The 19,714-nt window shown below is 44.7% G+C and overlaps 1 protein-coding gene across 3 annotated transcripts in view; it reads right to left on the minus strand.

Moving 5' to 3' along the window:
* YLPM1 (YLP motif containing 1) overlaps window positions 1-19,714 on the minus strand; it is a 336,188-nt gene that overhangs the window by 156,544 nt on the left and 159,930 nt on the right. For all 3 annotated transcript variants that reach the window (XM_030213961.1, XM_030213959.1, XM_030213958.1), the window contains one exon: window positions 19,449-19,668. In XM_030213961.1, the coding sequence (XP_030069821.1) occupies window positions 19,449-19,668 (220 nt within the window). The remainder of the gene's footprint in view (window positions 1-19,448; window positions 19,669-19,714) is intronic.

Raw genomic sequence — 19,714 nt, forward strand, 5'->3', positions numbered from 1 at the left:
TTTTGACACTGTCGATCACAGTATACTCCTTGATATCCTGTCCTCACTTGGATTCCAGGGCTCTGTCCTTTCCTGGTTCTCTTCCTACCTCTCCCTCCGCACCTTTAGTGTTCACTCAGGTGGATCCTCTTCTACTTCTATCCCTCTGCCTGTCGGCGTACCTCATGGTTCTGTTCTTGGTCCCCTCCTCTTTTCTATCTACACTTCTTCCCTTGGTTCATTAATCTCATCCCATGGCTTTTCCTACCATCTCTATGCTGATGACTCCCAAATCTACCTTTCTACCCCTGATATCTCACTTTGCATCCAAACCAAAGTTTCAGCGTGCTTGTCTGACATTGCTATCTGGATGTCTCAACGCCACCTGAAATTAAATATGACCAAAACCGAGCTTCTCATTTTCCCCCCCAAACCCACCTCCCCGCTCCCCCCGTTTTCTATTTCTGTTGATGGCTCTCTCATTCTCCCTGTCTCCTCAGCTCGAAACCTTGGGGTCATCTTTGACTCTTCTCTCTCCTTCTCTGCTCATATCCAGCAGACCGCCAAGACCTGTCGTTTCTTTCTTTACAACATCCGTAAAATCCGCCCCTTTCTTTCCGAGCACTCTACCAAAACCCTCATCCACACCCTTGTCACCTCTCGTTTAGACTACTGCAATCTGCTTCTTGCTGGCCTCCCACTTAGTCACCTCTCCCCTCTCCAATCGGTTCAAAACTCTGCTGCCCGTCTCGTCTTCCGCCAGGGTCGCTTTACTCATACTACCCCTCTCCTCAAGTCGCTTCACTGGCTCCCTATCTGTTTTCGCATCCTGTTCAAACTTCTTCTACTAACCTATAAATGTACTCACTCTGCTGCTCCCCAGTATCTCTCCACACTCGTCCTTCCCTACACCCCTTCCCGTGCACTCCGCTCCATGGATAAATCCTTCTTATCTGTTCCCTTCTCCACTACTGCCAACTCCAGACTTCGCGCCTTCTGTCTCGCTGCACCCTACGCCTGGAATAAACTTCCTGAGCCCCTACGTCTTGCCCCTTCCTTGGCCACCTTTAAATCTAGACTGAAAGCCCACCTCTTTAACATTGCTTTTGACTCGTAACCACTTGTAACCACCTGCCTCCACCTACCCTCCTCCTTCCTGTACACAATAATTGATTTGATTACTTTATTTTTTTCTATTAGATTGTAAGCTCTTTGAGCAGGGACTGTCTTTCTTCTATGTTTGTGCAACGCCGTGTATGCCTTGTAGCGCTATAGAAATGCTAAATAGTAGTAGTAGTAGTAGATACATCTCTCATTGTGAGTAAAGTTGAAGCTTTAACTTTATCTATAGACAAAGTTAAACAAGAATCACTTAACCAAGCCTCACAATTGCAATTAGAGGTTTCAAATTTAAGATCCACTACTGAAGTCTTGGTTAATTAACCCTTTAGTGTCCAAAGTTCTCGTAATAACTACTACTACTACTTAGCATTTCTATAGCGCTGCTAGGGTTACGCAGCGCTGTACAAGTTTAAACATGAGGAAGGACAGTCCCTGCTCAAGAGAGCTTACAATCTAAAGGTCACAAACTATGTAGTGAGTGTAGTATCATGAGTGGGGAAGGTGGTTAGGCGCCAAAAGCAAGGGAGAAGAGATGGGCTTTGAGTAATGACTTGAAAATGGGCAGGGAGGGCGCATGGCGTATGGGCTCGGGAAGTCTGTTCCAGGCATAAGGTGATGCGAGGCAGAAGGGGCGGAGTCTGGAGTTAGAGGTGGTGGAGAAGGGTACAGATAGGAGTGATTTGTCCTGAGAGCAGAGGTTACGGGTGGGAACATACGGAAGAGGAGGGTAGAGAGGTAATGGGGGGCTGCAGATTGAGTGCACTTGAAGGTCAATAGGAGAAGCTTGAACTGTATACGGTAGCGGATCGGGAGCCAGTGAAGCGACTTGAGGAGAGGGGTAATATGAGAGTATCGGTTCACGCGGTAGATAAGACGTGCGGCGGAATTTTGGACAGATTGGAGGGGGGATAGGTGGCTAAGCGGGAGACCAGCGAGGAGAAGGTTGCAATAGTCAAGACGAGAGGTAACGAGCGAGTGGACGAGGGTTCGGGTGGTCTGTTCAGAGAGGAATGGTCGAATTTTGCTAATATTATAGAGGAAGAAGCGACAAGTCTTAGCTGTCTGCTGGACATGGGCAGAGAAGGAGAGGGAGGAGTCAAAAATGACTCCGAGATTGCGGGCTGAAGAGACGGGGAGGATGAGGGCGTTGTCAACAGAGACGGAAAGTGGGGGAAGAGGAGAGGAGGGTTTGGGTGGAAAGACAAGGAGCTCAGTCTTTGCCATGTTCAGTTTCAGATGATGGTTGGACATCCAGGCAGCGATGTCTGAAAGGCAGGCCGAAACTTTGGCCTGGGTTTCGACTGTGATGTCGGGAGTGGAGAGGTAAAGCTGGGTGTCATCGGCATAGAGATGGTACTGGAAACCATGTGATGAGATCAGCGAGCCCAGGGAGGAGGTGTATATCGAGAAAAGAAGCGGTCCAAGGACAGATCCCTGAGGAACCCCAACAGAGAGCGGGACGGGGGTGGAAGAAGAGCCATTAGAAAATACTCTGAAGGTGCGTTGGGAAAGATACGAGGAGAACCAAGAGAGGACGGAGCCCTGGAACCCGAATGAGGACAGTGTGTCAAGAAGTAAATTATGACTGACGGTGTCAAAGGCGGCAGATAGGTCGAGGAGGATGAGGATGGAATAGTGACCTTTGGATTTGGCAAGGAACAGGTCATTGCAGACTTTAGAGAGTGCTGTTTCTGTCGAGTGTAGTGGGCGAAAGCCGGATTGAAGCGGATCGAGGACGGCCTGAGAGGAGAGGAAATCAAGGCAGCGGCTGTGGACAGCGCGTTCAAGTAATTTGGAGAGGAAGGGTAGAAGGGAGATGGGGCGGTAATTGGAGGGACAGGTGGGGGTCAAGTGATGATTTTTTTGAGAAGTGGTGTGACTACAGCATGCTTGAAGGAGTCAGGGACAGTAGCAGTGGAGAGAGAGAGGTTGAGGATGTGACAGATTGAGGGGTTAACTGTAGGAGAGATGTTGGTAAGCAGATTGGTGGGAATGGGATCAGAGGAATAGGTGGTGCACTTAGAGGAAGAAAGAAGGCGAGCAGTTTCCTCTTCGGTGATCTCGGGGAAGGAGGAGAAGGAGGCCACGTTAGGTTGGTTGAGGGAGTGGGTTAAGAAGTCATAAGCTACATGGGAACAGATTGATGGGAACATTGGACACTAAAGGGTAAGATAAACTTATCACATCTCGGAAAATTGAACAAATAGAAAACTTTAATAGACGTTTAAATTTAAGAGTTCTGAATTTCCTGATGACAGAAGGAATGCAACTTTCTTTAAAAAATACTTAATAGATATTCTTCAATATCCCTCTGCGGCTATTACTTCATTAAAAAAAAGTTTATTACCTTCCACCATCTTTACAAGTGGGAATGGGACTTGAGGCTTCTGAGCGTTTGCCTTCAGTTAATGTTCCTGCATTGGGAATTCAAGACATTTCTGCTTTGCTTGAAGAATCAATATCAGAAGTTAAAATACAGCGAACTTTAATTGTATTGTTTGTATTTGAGCAGGACTTAAATGCAGTATTGAAGCTATACTTTAAGAACTCATCAAAGATTTTTTGTGGTTCCAGAATATGGATATACCCTGATGTCACTAAGATAACACAAGACAGAAGGAAAATGTTTCTAGCTCTCAGGGAAGAGACTAAGGCATTAGGAGCAACATTTTTATTAGCATATCCGTGTAAAGTTTCTTGGGTAAGAAATATGTATTTTTTGAGCCAGAACAACTTCAAACCTTTCTGGAGATGAAAAGAGTGGCCAAATAGACTCTATGAATGAATGTTAATTGATAAAGCAACTGAACAAGATGGAAAATTCAGGCTAGACATTTTCTTTATTGTTTCTATTCTTACCTCTAAATTTTGATCTCCTCATCTAATAATACTCCTCCCCCTTCTTTTCCCCCCCTTTTTTTCTTTAATATGTGGTCTAAGAAAGAGAGCGTACAAAAATCTACGCATGAATAGATTTCTATAGTTTGATTTTCTCTGTACTGCAATTTGCAAGTTAATCTTGTAATGTTAAAATGTCAATAAATAAGAAAAAAAGAAAAAGCAGGAAGCCAGCAAAAGAATCGGTTGGACTGCTAGATGACCGAGTAAAAGCCGTAGCGGAAAGATTAAATGAATTCTTTGCTTCGGTATTCACAGAGGAAGATTTGGGTGGGATACCGGTGCCGGAAATGGTATTTGAAGCTGACGCAGTCGGAGAAACTTAATGAATTCTCTGTAAACCTGGAGGATGTAATGGGGCAGTTCAGCAAACTGAAGAGTAGCAACTCTCCTGGACCGGATGGTATTCATCCTAGAGTACTAATAGAACTGAAAAATGAGCTTGCGGAGCTATTGTTAGAAATATGTAATTTATCCTTAAAATCGAGTGTGGTACCGGAAGATTGGAGGGTGGCCAATGTAACGCCGATTTTTAAAAAAGGTTCCAGAGGAGATCCGGGAAATTATAGACGTCGGTGCCAGTCAAAATGGTAGAAACTATTATTAAGAACAAAATTACAGAGCATATTCAAAAGCATGGATTAATGAGACAAAGTCAACATGGATTTAGTGAAGGGAAATCTTGCCTCACCAATCTACTACATTTCTTTGAAGGGGTGAACAAACATGTGGATAAAGGGGAGCCGGTATAATGGGATCAGCGAAAGCGGTGTGGAAATGGATTTGCAAACTCCATAGATTCTCGGCAAAAGTTACCCCGTACCTGCCAATATGTGGGAACCCAGCCTTTCAACCTGGAATTCTTTATCCAGCATTTCAGCGATGGAAACGGAATGGGATGGTGTATCTACTGCAAGCAATTACCCTCGAGGGGAAGCTCAAATCTTTCCAAGAATTACAGACCGAGTTTGCATTGCTCCTGTCAGATAAATTTCATTATCTGCAGTTAAGACACTATGTACAGTCCCTATCGTGGGAGGAGCTGGCTGAGGATGTTCAGGAGAAACTGGCCTTGGCTTTTTCGTTAGCAGGGCAACAAAGGGTCCCACTTAAATTTCACCACAGACATATCAGAGATACTGCTGAAGAACTAGACTATGATAAACTACTAAACATGTGGAAACAGGATATATCAGTAAATCTGACGACATCCCAGTTTAAAACACACATCCTAACAATGCGTAAGCATTCTGCCCTGGTTTCGCACTGGGAGACACAGTATAAAGTGGCACTCCGTCTATACATTTCCCCAAGAAGAGCTTTTCATATGGGACTCTCTCCTTGGGGGGAATGCCCCAAGTGTGGAGAAACTGGGGCCACCCTGGGGCACATGCTTTGGGCATGCAGAGGTATAATTCGATACTGGACAGACTTGACTCAATATATCTCAGAAATTTGGAAGGCAAAGTGGAAATATGATGCAGGACTATTGCAGGGACACCCAATACTCATACATATCGTACCTATGGGACTCACGGCGTTTGTGCACAAATTCATCATAGTAGGTAAACAAGTGATCTTGTCAGAGTGGATATCCCAACACTACCCTATACTCTCCCAGTGGCGGGCACGCATGATAACACTATTGAGGATTGAAAGAATGGGAGTTTTGGACTTCAAATCTAAAATGGGATTACAATTGCAGAACACCTGGAGCCCGTTTCTTAACACACTGACCCCGGTGGCTAGGAGCAGACTATTGAATATCTAATGGTACCATAAAGGTTTACGTAAAGAGTTTTTTTTTGGGGGGGGAGGAATGGGGAGAAAGGGGGGAGGGGCGAGGGGGAGAGGTGGGGGGTAGGGGTTTAGATTAGAAGGATGTTGAAAGAAAAGAGTTATGTTATCATGTTTATGTATTAACGCACTTTCTTTACGCAATAAAAAGATTGAACATAAAGGGGAGCCGGTTGATATTGTGTATCTGGATTTTCAGAAGGCGTTTGACAAAGTACCTCATGAAAGACTCCAGAGGAAATTGGAGTCATGGGATAGGAGGTAGTGTTCTATTGTGGATTAAAAACTGGTTAAAAGATAGATAACAGAGAGTAGGGTTAAATGGTCAGTATTCTCAATGGAGAAGGATAGTAAGTGGGGTTCCCCAGGGCTCTGTGCTGGGACCGCTGCTTTTTAACATATTTATAAATGACCTAGAGAAGGGAGTAACTAGTCAGGTAATTAAATTTGCTGATGACACAAAGTTATTCAAAGTCGTTAAATCGCGGGAGGATTGTGAAAAATTACATGAGGACCTTACGAGACTGGGCGTCTAAATAGCAGATGACGTTTAATGTGAGAAAGTGCAAAGTGATGCATGTGGGAAAGAGGAACCCGAATTATAGCTATGTCATGCAAGGTTCGACATTAGGAGTCAAGGACCAAGAAAGGGACCTAGGTGTCGTCATTGATGATACGTTGAAACCTTCTGCTCAGTGTGCTGCTGCGGCTAAGAAAGCAAAAAGAATGTTAGGTATTATTAGGAAAGGAATGGAAAACAAAAGTACACCTGAGAATGGAGTGGATAGAGCACCGTTCACGGAAGAGAGTGTGTATCAACAACTTGGAAAGTTAAAGGTGGACAAAGCCATGGGACCGGACGGGATCCACCCCAGAATATTGAGGGAGCTCAGAGCGGTTCTGGCGGGTCCTCTTAAAGATTTGTTTAATAAATCCTTGGAGACGGGAGAGGTTCCGAGGGATTGGAGAACGGCGGATGTAGTCCCTCTTCACAAAAGTGGTGATAGGGAAGAAGCTGGAAACTACAGGCCGGTAAGCCTCACTTCGGTTATTGGAAAAGTAATGGAAGCGATGCTGAAGGATAGTGAATTTCCTGGAAGCTAATAAGTTGCAAGATCCGAGATAACATGGTTTTACCATTGGGCAATCGTGCCAAACGAATCTCATTGAATTCTTTGATTGGGTAACTGGAGAACTGAATCATCGACATGCTATAGACGTAATCTACTTAGATTTTAGCAAAGCTTTTGACACGGTTCCCCACAGGAGGCTCTTAAATAAACTCGATGGGCTGAAGATAGGACCCGAAGTGGTGAACTGGATTAGGAACTGGTTGACGGACAGACGACAGAGGGTGGTGGTAAAAGGAGTTAGCTCGGAGGAGGAAAAGGTGAGTAGTGGAGTGCCTCAGGGATCGGTGCTGGGGCCGATACTGTTCAATATATTTGTGAGTGACATTGCCAAAGGGTTAGAAGGTAAAGTTTGCTTATTTGCGGATGATACTAAGATTTGCAACAGAGTGGACACCTAGGAGTGGAAAGCATGAAAAAGGATCTGAGGAAGCTAGAAGAATGGTCTAAGGTTTGGCAATTAAAATTCAATGCGAAGAAATGCAAAGTGATGCACTTAGGGAGTAGAAACCCAAGAGAGACTTATGTGTTAGGCGGTGAGAGTCTGATAGGTACTGAGGGGGAGAGGGATCTTGGTGTGATAGTATCCGAGGATCTGAAGGCAACGAAACAGTGTGACAAGGCGGTGGCCGTAGCAAGAAGGTTGCTAGGCTGTATAGAGAGAGGTGTAATCAGCAGAAGAAAGGAAGTGTTGATGCCCCTGTACAAGTCGTTGGTGAGGCCCCACCTGGAGTATTGTGTTCAGTTTTGGAGGCCATACCTTGCGAAGGATGTTAAAAAAATGGAAGCGGTGCAAAGAAAGGCTACGAGAATGGTACGGGATGTGCATTCTAAGACGTATGAAGAGAGACTTGCTGACCTGAACATGTATACCCTGGAGGAAAGGAGGAACAGGGGTGATATGATACAGACGTTCAAATATTTGAAAGGTATTAATTTTTTTTATTTTTTTTTGTTACATTTGTACCCCGCGCTTTCCCACTCATGGCAGGCTCAATGCGGCTTACATGGGGCAATGGAGGGTTAAGTGACTTGCCCAGAGTCACAAGGAGCTGCCTGTGCCAGGAATCGAACTCATAAGTACATAAGTACATAAGTAGTGCCATACTAGGAAAGACCAAAGGTCCATCTAGCCCAGCATCCTGTCACCGACAGTGGCCAATCCAGGTCAAGGGCACCTGGCATGCTCCCCAAACGTAAAAACATTCCAGACAAGTTATACCTAAAAATGCGGAATTTTTCCAAGTCCATTTAATAGCGGTCTATGGACTTGTCCTTTAGGAATCTATCTAACCCCTTTTTAAACTCCGTCAAGCTAACCGCCCGTACCACGTTCTCCGGCAACGAATTCCAGAGTCTAATTACACGTTGGGTGAAGAAAAATTTTCTCCGATTCGTTTTAAATTTACCACACTGTAGCTTCAACTCATGCCCTCTAGTCCTAGTATTTTTGGATAGCGTGAACAGTCGCTTCACATCCACCCGATCCATTCCACTCATTATTTTATACACTTCTATCATATCTCCCCTCAGCCGTCTCTTCTCCAAGCTAAAAAGCCCTAGCCTTCTCAGCCTCTCTTCATAGGAAAGTCGTCCCATCCCCACTATCATTTTCGTCGCCCTTCGCTGTACCTTTTCCAATTCTACTATATCTTTTTTGAGATACGGAGACCAGTACTGAACACAATACTCCAGGTGCGGTCGCACCATGGAGCGATACAACGGCATTATAACATCCGCACACCTGGACTCCATACCCTTCCTAATAACACCCAACATTCTATTCGCTTTCCTAGCCGCAGCAGCACACTGAGCAGAAGGTTTCAGCGTATCATCGACGACGACACCCAGATCCCTTTCTTGATCCGTAACTCCTAACGCGGAACCTTGCAAGACGTAGCTATAATTCGGGTTCCTCTTACCCACATGCATCACTTTGCACTTGTCAACATTGAACTTCATCTGCCACTTGCACGCCCAATCTCCCAGTCTCGCAAGGTCCTCCTGTAATCGTTCACATTCCTCCTGCGACTTGACGACCCTGAATAATTTTGTGTCCTCAGGACCAACGTCCACCACCCTAATCCGCAAACAAATCTTTTCCGGAGATGGGAAGGCGGTAGAACGAGAGGACATGAAATGAGGTTGAAGGGGGGCAGCCTCAGGAAAGATGTCAGGAAGTATTTTTTCACAGAGAGGGTAGTGGATGCTTGGAATGCCCTCCCGCGGGAGGTGGTGGAGATGAAAACGGTAACGGAATTCAAATATGTGTGGGATATGCATAAAGGAATCCTGTGCAGAAGGAATGGATCCTCAGAAGCTTAGCCGAAATTGGGTGGTGGAGCAGGTGGGGGGAAGAGGGGTTGGTGGTTGGGAGGTGAGGATAGTGGAGGGCAGACTTATACGGTCTGTGCCAGAGCTGGTGATGGGAGGTGGGACTGGTGGTTGGGAGGCGGGAAGTACTGCTGGGCAGACTTGTACAGTCTGTGCCCTGAATAAGGCAGGTACAAATCAAGGTAAGGTATACACACGTTTGTCTTGTTGGGCAGACTGGATGGACCGTGCAGGTCTTTTTCTGCCATCATCTACTATGTTATGTTATAATGCCTTTGTATCGCTCCATGGTGCGACCGCACCTCGAATATTGTGTTCAATTCTGGTCGCCATATCTCAAAAAAGATATAGTGGAATTAGAAAAGGTGCAGAGAAGGGCGACAAAAATGATAAAGGGGATGGGACAACTTCCCTATGAGGAAAGACTAAAGCAGCTAGGGCTCTGTCTTCAGCTTGGAGAAAAGGCGGCTGAGGGGAGATATGATACAGGTCTATAAAATAATGAGTGGAGTTGAACGGGTAGATGTGAAGCGTCTGTTCACGCTTTCCAAAAATACCAGGACTAGGGGGCATTAGATGAAGCTACAATGTAGTAAATTTAAAACAAATCTGAGAACATTTTTCTTTACTCAACGTGTAATTAAACTCTGGAATTCGTTGCCAGAGAATGTGGTAAAGGCGGTTAGCTTAGCAGAGTTAAAAAAAGGTTTGGATGGCATCCTAAAGGAAAAGTCCATAGACCGTTATTAAATGGACTTGGGGAAAATCCACTATTTCTGGGATAAGCAGTATAAAATGTTTTGTACATTTTTGGGACCTTGCCGGGTATTTATGACCTGGATTTGCCACTGTTGGAAACAGGATGCTGGGCTCGATGGACCTTTGGTCTTTCCCAGTATGGCAATACTTATCTACCTGTAAGAGGTATTCTCCAAGGACAAACAGGTCAATAATTCTCACATGTGGGTAACATGTTCCGGAGCTTGAAAAGATATATGTAACACGAAGAGTGCGCGCTGTACACCCATCGCAGATGCGCAAGTGCCTTCCTGCTCACCACAAGATTGGGATCCACAGTTCTCTTTTTTCCATGGTGAGGAAAGGACGCCATTTTTACAGCTCCTCAAAGCTGGTTCGGGATTGCTTTGAGCGCAAATTTTCTTGTGCCTTCCCTGTCCTTTTTCAGGGTTCCCTTTCCCTTAGGGCTTACGTTATTTTTACCATCTTTTAAGTTTCCTTTGTTTTTAACAAACTAAGTAAGCCACACTTAGGACTGAGCTTAAGTCTGGCTTTCCTAGAGTTGTTTGTGGATCATGTCTGCTGTATGCTGTTTTCGATTTGTTTTTATTATATATTTTTAATATGGAAACCATCTAGGTTATAGGTGGTATATAAAGTTTTAAACTAAATAAATAAATCTGCTGCTGAATATTCACGGTCAGCTGGTTTAACACCGGAGTGGAGGAGTGGCCTAGAGGTTAGAGCACTGGTCTTGCAATCCACCGGTTCAAATCCCGCTACTGCTCCTGGTGATCTTGGGCAAGTCACTTAACCCTCCATTGCCTCAGGTACAAACTTAGATTGTGAGCCCTCCTGGGACACAAACGTATCCAGAGAACCTGAATATAAAACTCACCTTGAGCTACTTCGGGGGACTGTGTATGCATTTACCCACTATGCCAATTATGTGTGCCAAGTACTGCTTAGTCGCTTTGCTGACACTGATGCTTGTAAGCATATACTTGAAAGTGCTGGCATTTTGTACATTTACCCATGCAAGTGGCGTATACATGTGGATGCCCAGTTATAGACTTGCTCTTCGCATGGATTCTTCTCCACTATCTTATCTTGAGGTCGGGCCTGAAGATCAAAACTCCGGCGCTGCGCAGAACATCGCCAGAGTTTACTGCCACAGCAGCACCCTAAACTAACTCCCTCATGATTGAAGCTAATAGTATGGAAATGATATGCAGCGGGCAGGGAAGGGGATCACCATTTTGAGGTGGAGCCTGCTGAGGAGGAAGTGCTAGTTCCTCCTCTTCCAACTTTCAAGGTACTGGGAAGCGGGTGGGGTTGGGAGGACCAATCCTACACCTACGGGTACGAAACAAATTCCTGGTCAAAGGAAAGTTCAGGATGCTTTCCCTAGGCTGTCTTCTCCCCTTGATTCAGGAAACCTTCACCAGAGGCTGGACCCTCACACCTTCATAAGGAGGACTTATTACCATTTCTGGCATCTCTGGAGGAGTCCCAACCTCTTCGACGACCCCCTCGAAAGGACTGCGTCCGCTGGAAAAACTGGCTTTTAGAAGGAGACACATCTGCCCGGCCTGTACCGCCTCGCGTCCTTAAACCGACCTCTAGCTGAACCACCTCGACTAGCCGCCTTAGGCCGTAACACCGGCAACCGTGAGACCTTGGTATCCCCAAGACCACTCATCAGTTTATCCAAGTCCTCTCCAAACAACATAGAACCTTTGAAAGGTAGAGAACACAACTTTGCTTTAGAGGCTGCATCTGCCACCCAGCCCCTAAGCCAAAGAGCCCTGCGAGCCGTCACCGCCACAGCCATATTCTTAGCCAAAGCCCTTAGCAAATCATAAAGGGTGTCTGCCAAAAACGAAGACCCCATCTCCAATTTGGCCACGTCCTGAACCAAACCAGTCCTATCTAACGCAGGCTCATCCAAGAGCTTCTCCGCCCAACAGAAACAAGCTCTGACTACCAAGCCCTCACACATAGAGGCTTGCAAGGCCAAAACCAACAAATCAAAGCTGCGCTTCAGAAAGGACTCTAGCTTCCAATCCTGAGGATCCCGTAGGCTGTACCGCCATCCACCGGAATGGCCGTAGCCTTAGTAACCGCCGTAACCACCGCATCCACAGTAGGTGGTTTCAGCAGGACCAAATCTTCCGGAGGCAAGGGATACAGCCGAACCATAGCCCTAGACACCTTACAAGCAGCCTCCGGCACAGACCATTCCTGAAAAACCATGGCCCTAATGTCTGAATTCATGGGAAAGGAATGGGAGGCTCTCCGAATCCCCTTAACCAAGGGATCAACCTGGGGTCCCTCCGCAGCGGGAGTGGCCGCCGGAGCAAACTTCAAAGTAGAGATCACCTGATCAATGACCTCTAACTCCTCCTCCTTATGAAAAATGCGAACCACTGAAGAATCTTCCCCAGGCCTTAGCCCATCCTGATCCTCAGACACATCTAAGAGATCCTCCTCTCCTGGGTCACTCCAAACGTCCGACCCAGGCAGAGACAGTATCTCCATAGGCTACAAAATATCCACCCGTGGGCACTTAACTCCCACTGAGCTAGCAGCCTCCAGGGAACAAACAGCCTGAGAGGCATTATACAGAGACCAAACAAACTCGGGGGGGGGGGGGGGGGGGGGGAGCCAGACCCCCCCCCCCGACATGGCTGAAGGCCCAACACCACTTCCCGTAGTCTCTGCGACGGACCCCCCCTCGCTCCCGAGGCGGCAGGTCCATCACATGATCTGCGGCTAAACTAGGCGCGCTTCCCACCACACACGGGTCCCCAGCGCTGGTATGGAATGCGTGGCCAAAAGGGCTGCGCTTCCCGCCAAAAACGGCTCCGTCGAGGCCGACCCAGGACGCGCAGTCGTTGCCGGCCTGGAATGTGCGGTCAAATCGCCGCCCAACACCTCCACCGACTCAGGGGAAAGCACGGGGGCCAAGAACGCTGACAACGTAGGCTCCCCACAAAATTTACATTGGCCACCTTTCACTTCAACGTCACGCTTCGCGCAAAACCGACACCTCGCCGGCTTAGACATAATGGCCGCGAACACAATAAAAACAAACAGTTGCTCTGTGCTCTGACAGACTAATAGGCAAAACCACCTAAGGCAAGAACGCCCTTGAAGACGTTTTATCTCTGGACTGCCACAAGAACGGCCAAAATAGCCGCCTTTTAAAAACGTTTGTTATTTATTTTTTAAACCTCGTTGCTGATGTCTAAATCCCTCAAGGGTACAGAATGAGGTCTGTAGACGAGGTCAAGCAGTCCTCCAGAGGAAGAGCACAGGGGGAGGGACCCGGCCACCCGGGTGTGACACCCCACAGGAATAAAAAGCCCCTTAGGACTTACACCCTGTAATAGAGATCCAAGTGTGGGTTCTCTAACATTTACAACCCAATCTAGAAACCCCAAACGGGCCTACCAGATTGAGTACACTGCACAGGCTGCACACATCTACCCTCTGCTGAGACTGAGAAAATACTGGTTAGTAGAAAATCTGCACAGGCTACTTGTATAAGAAGTTTTAGTGTTCTCAGTCTCCCTCTGCTGGTAGGAGTGCATAACCCAAGCGTCTTGAACGGTCTGGAGGATTGCTGAGGAATAGACATAGTAACATAGTAGATGATGGCAGAAAACATTTGCTCTGTTTACTGAAAACGGAGGTGCAGTTGATTGGGAGAAAGACGCCGATAGTGTCAGATTTGACATTAAGCTTAGAAAAAAGTATGACGCCTGTTAAAACTACTATGAGGAATTTGGGTGTGTTTTTAGATTGTAACCTTTCTTTTCAGAATCAAGTGATGAACGTCATTCACACCTGTTATTATTATTATTTACGTTTGGTTGCAAATTGGAGACCTATGCTTGTAGCATATGATTTTAGGATTCTTGTACAGTGTTATCTAGACTTGATTTTTGTAATAGTCTCTACTTGGGTATTTCACAGAACAAAATTAATATATTACAGATAATACATTTAGCCCTTTAAACATGAAAACCAACACTAAATTGTACTCTATATTTTACAGGCATGGACAATGAAAGCAGTGATTTTTAGATTAAAAACACTGCATTACGTTAAAGTCATTTTTATCTATTTTGACCAGTAGCTCAGCTGTCCATGCTTCCAATTACAGGTTATTACAATGCACTGTATTTTAGGCTCTTTTATCAGTTTAAATATTTGAAAGGTATTAATATAGAAACAAATATCTTCCAGAGTGGGAAAGTGGTAAAACTAGGGGACATGAATTGAGGTTGTGGGGTGGTAGACTTAGGAGTAATGATAGAAAATTCTTTTTCACAGAGATGTGGTGGATGCCTAGAATGACCAACAGATTGGGGCGTTATTTACTGGATCTAGTACATGAAGCCCAAGTGGGTTTTGTTGGTGGGAGATCAGTGGCAAAAAAATCTGAGGCGCATTTTGACATCCTTAGAATATGGTCACTAGCGCCAGCTGCAGTCACTAATGATCAGCTTAGACGCCGAAAAAGCCTTTGACCGGGTTCACTGGGATTTTCTTTTTGCTACACTGGAAGCATATGGGTTGGTGGGGCGATTTGTGTCCACAGTCAAAGCATTGTATTCTAATCCCAAAGCTAGGATTTGGGTTAATGGATTGGAGTCGGAAAGCTTTCTGATTCAGAGAGAAATGAGGCAGGGTTGTCTTTTGTCACCACTGCTTTTTGTGTTGACTTTGGACCCTCTTGTGCGAGACATTATGGAAAATCCATTGATTCGGGGTGTTCAATTAGGTTCTTCTTGTTTCAAAATTGCGGCCTATGCTGATGACTTTCTGGTACATCTTACTAGCCCACAGTCTTCTCTTCAGGAGTTGTTAGAAATTTTTCAGGAGTATGGAGAATATGCAGGTCTTCGCCTGAATCTGGCAAAATCGGAGGCGCTAGCTTCGTCCGCGCAATTGCGAGCAGCCTGGGGACAAGACTTTCCCTTAAGATGGGCGGATAATTCTTTTAAGTATCTGGTATATGGTTGGCGATGGATGTGCGGGAATTGTACACACTTAGTATTCCTGTGATGCTTGAAGTCACTAAAAAGAGTCTGGATGGCTGGAGGACTCTTCCTTTGTCATGGGTGGGTAGGATTAACTTGATACGGATAGTTATATTTCCCAGATGGCTCTATGTCTTACAAGCGTTGCCTTTGAGAGTTAAACAATCAGATTTAAAAAGACTTAATAGGATGTTTGATTGTTTTTGTTGAGCTGGTAGGAAGCCAAAGCTTAGGTGGGATTTAATGTTGGGAAGTGGGAATCAGGGAGGAGTAGGGTTTCCTAACTTGCAAGTGTATAATCTGGCTTGTCTTTTGCGCCATTTGGGGGATTGGTTTGACTATTCTGAGAAATATACTCCGGTAGATATGGAACGGACATTTTATGCCCCACATGAACTATTATGTATGTTACATCTTAAATTGGATCAGGTACCAACCCATCTTAGAGATAGCGTAATGTTGAAGTTCATGAGGGCGGTCAGGGAAATGTTAGTTGGGAAACTGGGAGGGGACCCTCGGGTGTCAGACCAGCTTACTGTAAGGGGGAATGTCTTGTTTCAGGTGGGACTGGACAACTCTGCGTTTGTTAACTGGGAACGGGCAGGGATTATGACACTTGAACATTTAGTGGGTGATGAGGGTGATATTGGTTTGGGGGAATAGATTTGCCTATGCCCAGATTGCTGGGGTTTCATTTAGGGGGCCGGGTTCGCGAATTTTTTCAGGAAAAGTTGAATAAAGAGCGTACAATTTCAGGAATTCATATATTGGTGATTAGGAGGTCACCAGGTAAAGATTATACTAGTATTAAAACTAGCTGGGCGTGGGATATTGGAGTCCCGTTGGAGGATTGGGAACTGGCAGTGTCCCTGAGGGGCATTATATCCCTTACGACTGACGAAATATTGAAGGAGTGTAGTTACAGAGAGATATTACGTGCATATATGACTAAAGCTGGGCGCGGGATATTGGAGTCCCGTTGGAGGATATCTGAGAGGTCTTTGGTGGGGGAAGATTTGATAAGGGTGAAAGTTCAGGGGGGCCTTTTAGATAGGATAGGGGAGGGGAGTTGTACCTGTTCAAGGGGTTTTATGGGTAGGCCTGATAATGGTAGATGTTGGGTGTAGAGCGGGACAATCATATGCCCGCATTTAAAGTGGGTTGTAATCAATAAGTTACTTCCAGCGATAGATTTTGGGTAGTCTTTTAGTTTTCTCTGCATCTTCTTGGCAGTTCGGCTGTTGCTGTAGAATAAAAGTTTGCATTACATAAGGAGAGGGGTGGGGGGAATAGTTTGATGCTGGGGCACATTATACGAGCAGTGCTGGCCATGGTTTGAGTTTGAATGCTGAGTAATCATGGAAACGTTTGTTTTCTTTGTATTGTTTCCACTGAAACAAAAGGTTGAACTATAAACTTATGACAATTTGGGGGGGGGGGGGGGGGGAAGTAATTGTTAAAGGCTTGATGACTGTATGTATTGTTCTATTTTTTACTGTGTGTATTTTGATATTGGAGTCTCTGTTTACTCATTGTTAGATTTGTTAGTTTTAATTTGTCATCAATAAAAATTGTTGAAACATAAAAAATGAATGATATAAAAAAATAAAACTTAAAGGGTTGCGTATGTGTTTGCATGTCAAGTGGTGCTTAGATGGCGACTCTGGCATTATCAACTAAGGCTGGTGTTGGGCTGGCTTGTACGGACTGAATCCCGCATACAGCAATCTGGTTTAGGATGGGCTAGAGAGAGCTTTGATGGAAACTCCAGTGGTTTGGAAGTTGGAACATAAGGACAGTGCTGGGCAGACTTTTACGGTCTTTGTCCCACAAATGACGAGATGAATTTGGATAGGCTGGAGTGGGCTCTGATGGCAACTCCAGTAGCTGGAACACAGGACAAAGCCGTGTGGACTTCTATGGTCTATGTTCCAGAGACACCAAAGAAAGGCCACCATCAAGTATATAGTATCATGTTCATTGTTGATTTAAATCTTGTATTGATAATGAACGGGACCTGTTGGGCAGACTGGATGGACCTTTCAGGTCTTTATCTGCCATCACTTACTACATTACTATGTTACGACGCCTCTAGGAAGCACAAAATGCAGCAGTAAACTGGATTTTTCAGGTAAAGGGGATGGGGATTTGATATACTGCCTTTCTGTGACTACAATCAAAGTGGTTTTACATATTTACCTGGGGCAATGGAGGATTAAGTGACTTCCTCAGAGTAACAAAGAGCTACAGAGGGAATCAAACCCAGTTCTCCTACTTCTCAGGTCACTGCGCTAACCATTAGGCTACTCCTCCAATCCACACTTGATAGCCTTCAGCCACATCCCTGTTGGCTAAATTGCACTGGCTTCAGGTGGCAGCTTATTTACAATTTAAGGTATTGCATAACATCCTTCATATTTAATGAAAAGGTTGGTTCACCATACTAAGTGTATCCACTCTATTCTAGCCAAGACATGGTCCCAAAACTTGTCTATGCACCATATTGAAGGCTCTCGTCTTAGAAAGACCCTTTTCTTTAGCAACTCCCATAAAATGGAATAAATTGCTAGCTGAACGCCATATGATTGGCCATTATGAGAGAATTCAAAAAGACTTAAAAACCTGGCTGTTCTCCTAGAAGGGATGGTTGAAGAGTTGCCATCTGGAATGAACTTCCCTTGTATATCCAATTGGAAGTAAATTACATGCAATTACGTAGGACGTTAAAAACTTTTTTGTATAATAAATTTTAGGATTTCTTACTGTTGAATTTATGTAATTCCTCATTGTATTTCTTTGAGACTCTTATGATGTGAACTGCCTTGAACCTCAAGTTGGGATCAGTGTGGTGTATAAATCAGATTAGATTACGCTGTTGGGGGGGGGGTGAAGAACTGAAGAATTCTCTTATGATTTTTAATTTGGGGGCTATAATTTTGTATATTATATTGGATATGAGAAGGCGAGAGGCTGATGTAGGGAAGGATGTGTTGTTTTTTGTTTATATACCAAATATACTTATTTATAAGGTAAGTGGTATAGGTAATATACCCCTGCAGTGCCTTGGCTTTCTGAGCATAGCATGAAAGATGTGCAAGTTCCTCAGATTTGTGGGCATTACACTGAATATTTGGAGAATTGCAGAACAGAATCCGTGCGATATTCAAAGCAAGTTAACTGGCTAGAAACAGCTGCCGATTGGTTAATCTGCTTGGGCGCAACTATCTGGTCATTTTCTGCGGCACTTAACTTGCCTTCCTCCCTGAAAATGACTGGTTAGCGCTGAAGTTACAAGTCAGCTATGTCGGGGGCATTCCAGGGAAGGAGCCTGGTTCGGTCCCGGTCCTGACATTCAGACCTAAGCAGCCACGTTTAATGCATAAATAAGACCATATAAATGGCTGTCCTCTCTTTATGCACTAACCTATGTCAGGCACTGACTTTAAAAATTCACAGCCCAGCACGGAATATCAGGTTTTAGTGCCAGCAGCAGACCAAAAAACGCTGTCCACCATTAGCTGAATATCAGACAGAATGACTTTGAGAAACTCCAATCAGATATTGTTTATTCAGTTTCTTGGTATACTTTCCTTCTAACAGGCAATCAGAGCGGTTTACAATTCTAATCATCAGAAACAAGAAAGGAATTACAATCCTTAAACTAGGGAAGCAAAGCAAAAGCAAGTTGTACAGGAGGGTTAGGGAATTTCATCATCATCTATCTCCTATGAATGCTACTCCTGTTCTTATATGCGAGGGAGGGATAACGGATGCCATCTTTGATAGATGGGAACTGAAGGGCCTAAAACACTGCAGCAAATGCTGGAAACGGGAAAGGAGGTAGAATTTTAAGACTGAAGAGAAGAGTCAATATTGTCTTGTTTAAAGGCTATAAAAACAAAAATTAAAAGAGTAAAGGAAAATCAATCTACAGCATATTAAGGCCTCCCTGAGAATCACAAACACACAAGTATTTCCTATTTTTTAACTTATAGTTCCTTTTCTACTTTTAATTTTTTTTAAAATTGTACACCACCTTGCTATTTTGTTTTATGAAAGGTGGTTTAATAAAATGAATAAACCATAAACCACATTTTTAAATTAAAAAATGAAATACCATGATGTATGTTCAGTATCAATTCACTTCACATCACCAGTGTTTAATACCTCAACACCCAAAGTATGACTTTCATGTATTTTGTTTACTGCTCACCCTGGCCATAGCCAACAGTCTGATGAACTACAGGCAGCTTGGAAATTGGTGAAAGTGTTTCTGGCACTGAACCTAGACCTGGAATGGGCTATTTACTTGATTTGGAAAGGGGTGGTGATGTTGATTTTGGTATCAATTTAGATTCTTCACAGTGTATCATAGATCTATTCTCATCATCACACAAACCAATGAACGTGTCCTCATCCCAATGATCCTCCGGTGTTACTGGTGCTTGGGCAGCAGTCTTAGCTACAGAGGGAAATGCAGAAGACGTAGCTGGCTTTAAAGCATCGGAAACAGCAGTTACAGGAGTTGACTTGGGAGTTGTACCAGGAACTGGAACAGCCTTCTGAGACTCCTGGGCTTGACGTGTCATTGATCCTGCAGGAACCGCCAGCCGAGATGCCTGTAGCAAACACAGTAAACTATTTAAGATGATTACTTAGCACTTT

This window comes from Microcaecilia unicolor, chromosome 9 (genome assembly GCF_901765095.1).
Source record: "Microcaecilia unicolor chromosome 9, aMicUni1.1, whole genome shotgun sequence".
NCBI classification, from domain to species: domain Eukaryota; kingdom Metazoa; phylum Chordata; class Amphibia; order Gymnophiona; family Siphonopidae; genus Microcaecilia; species Microcaecilia unicolor.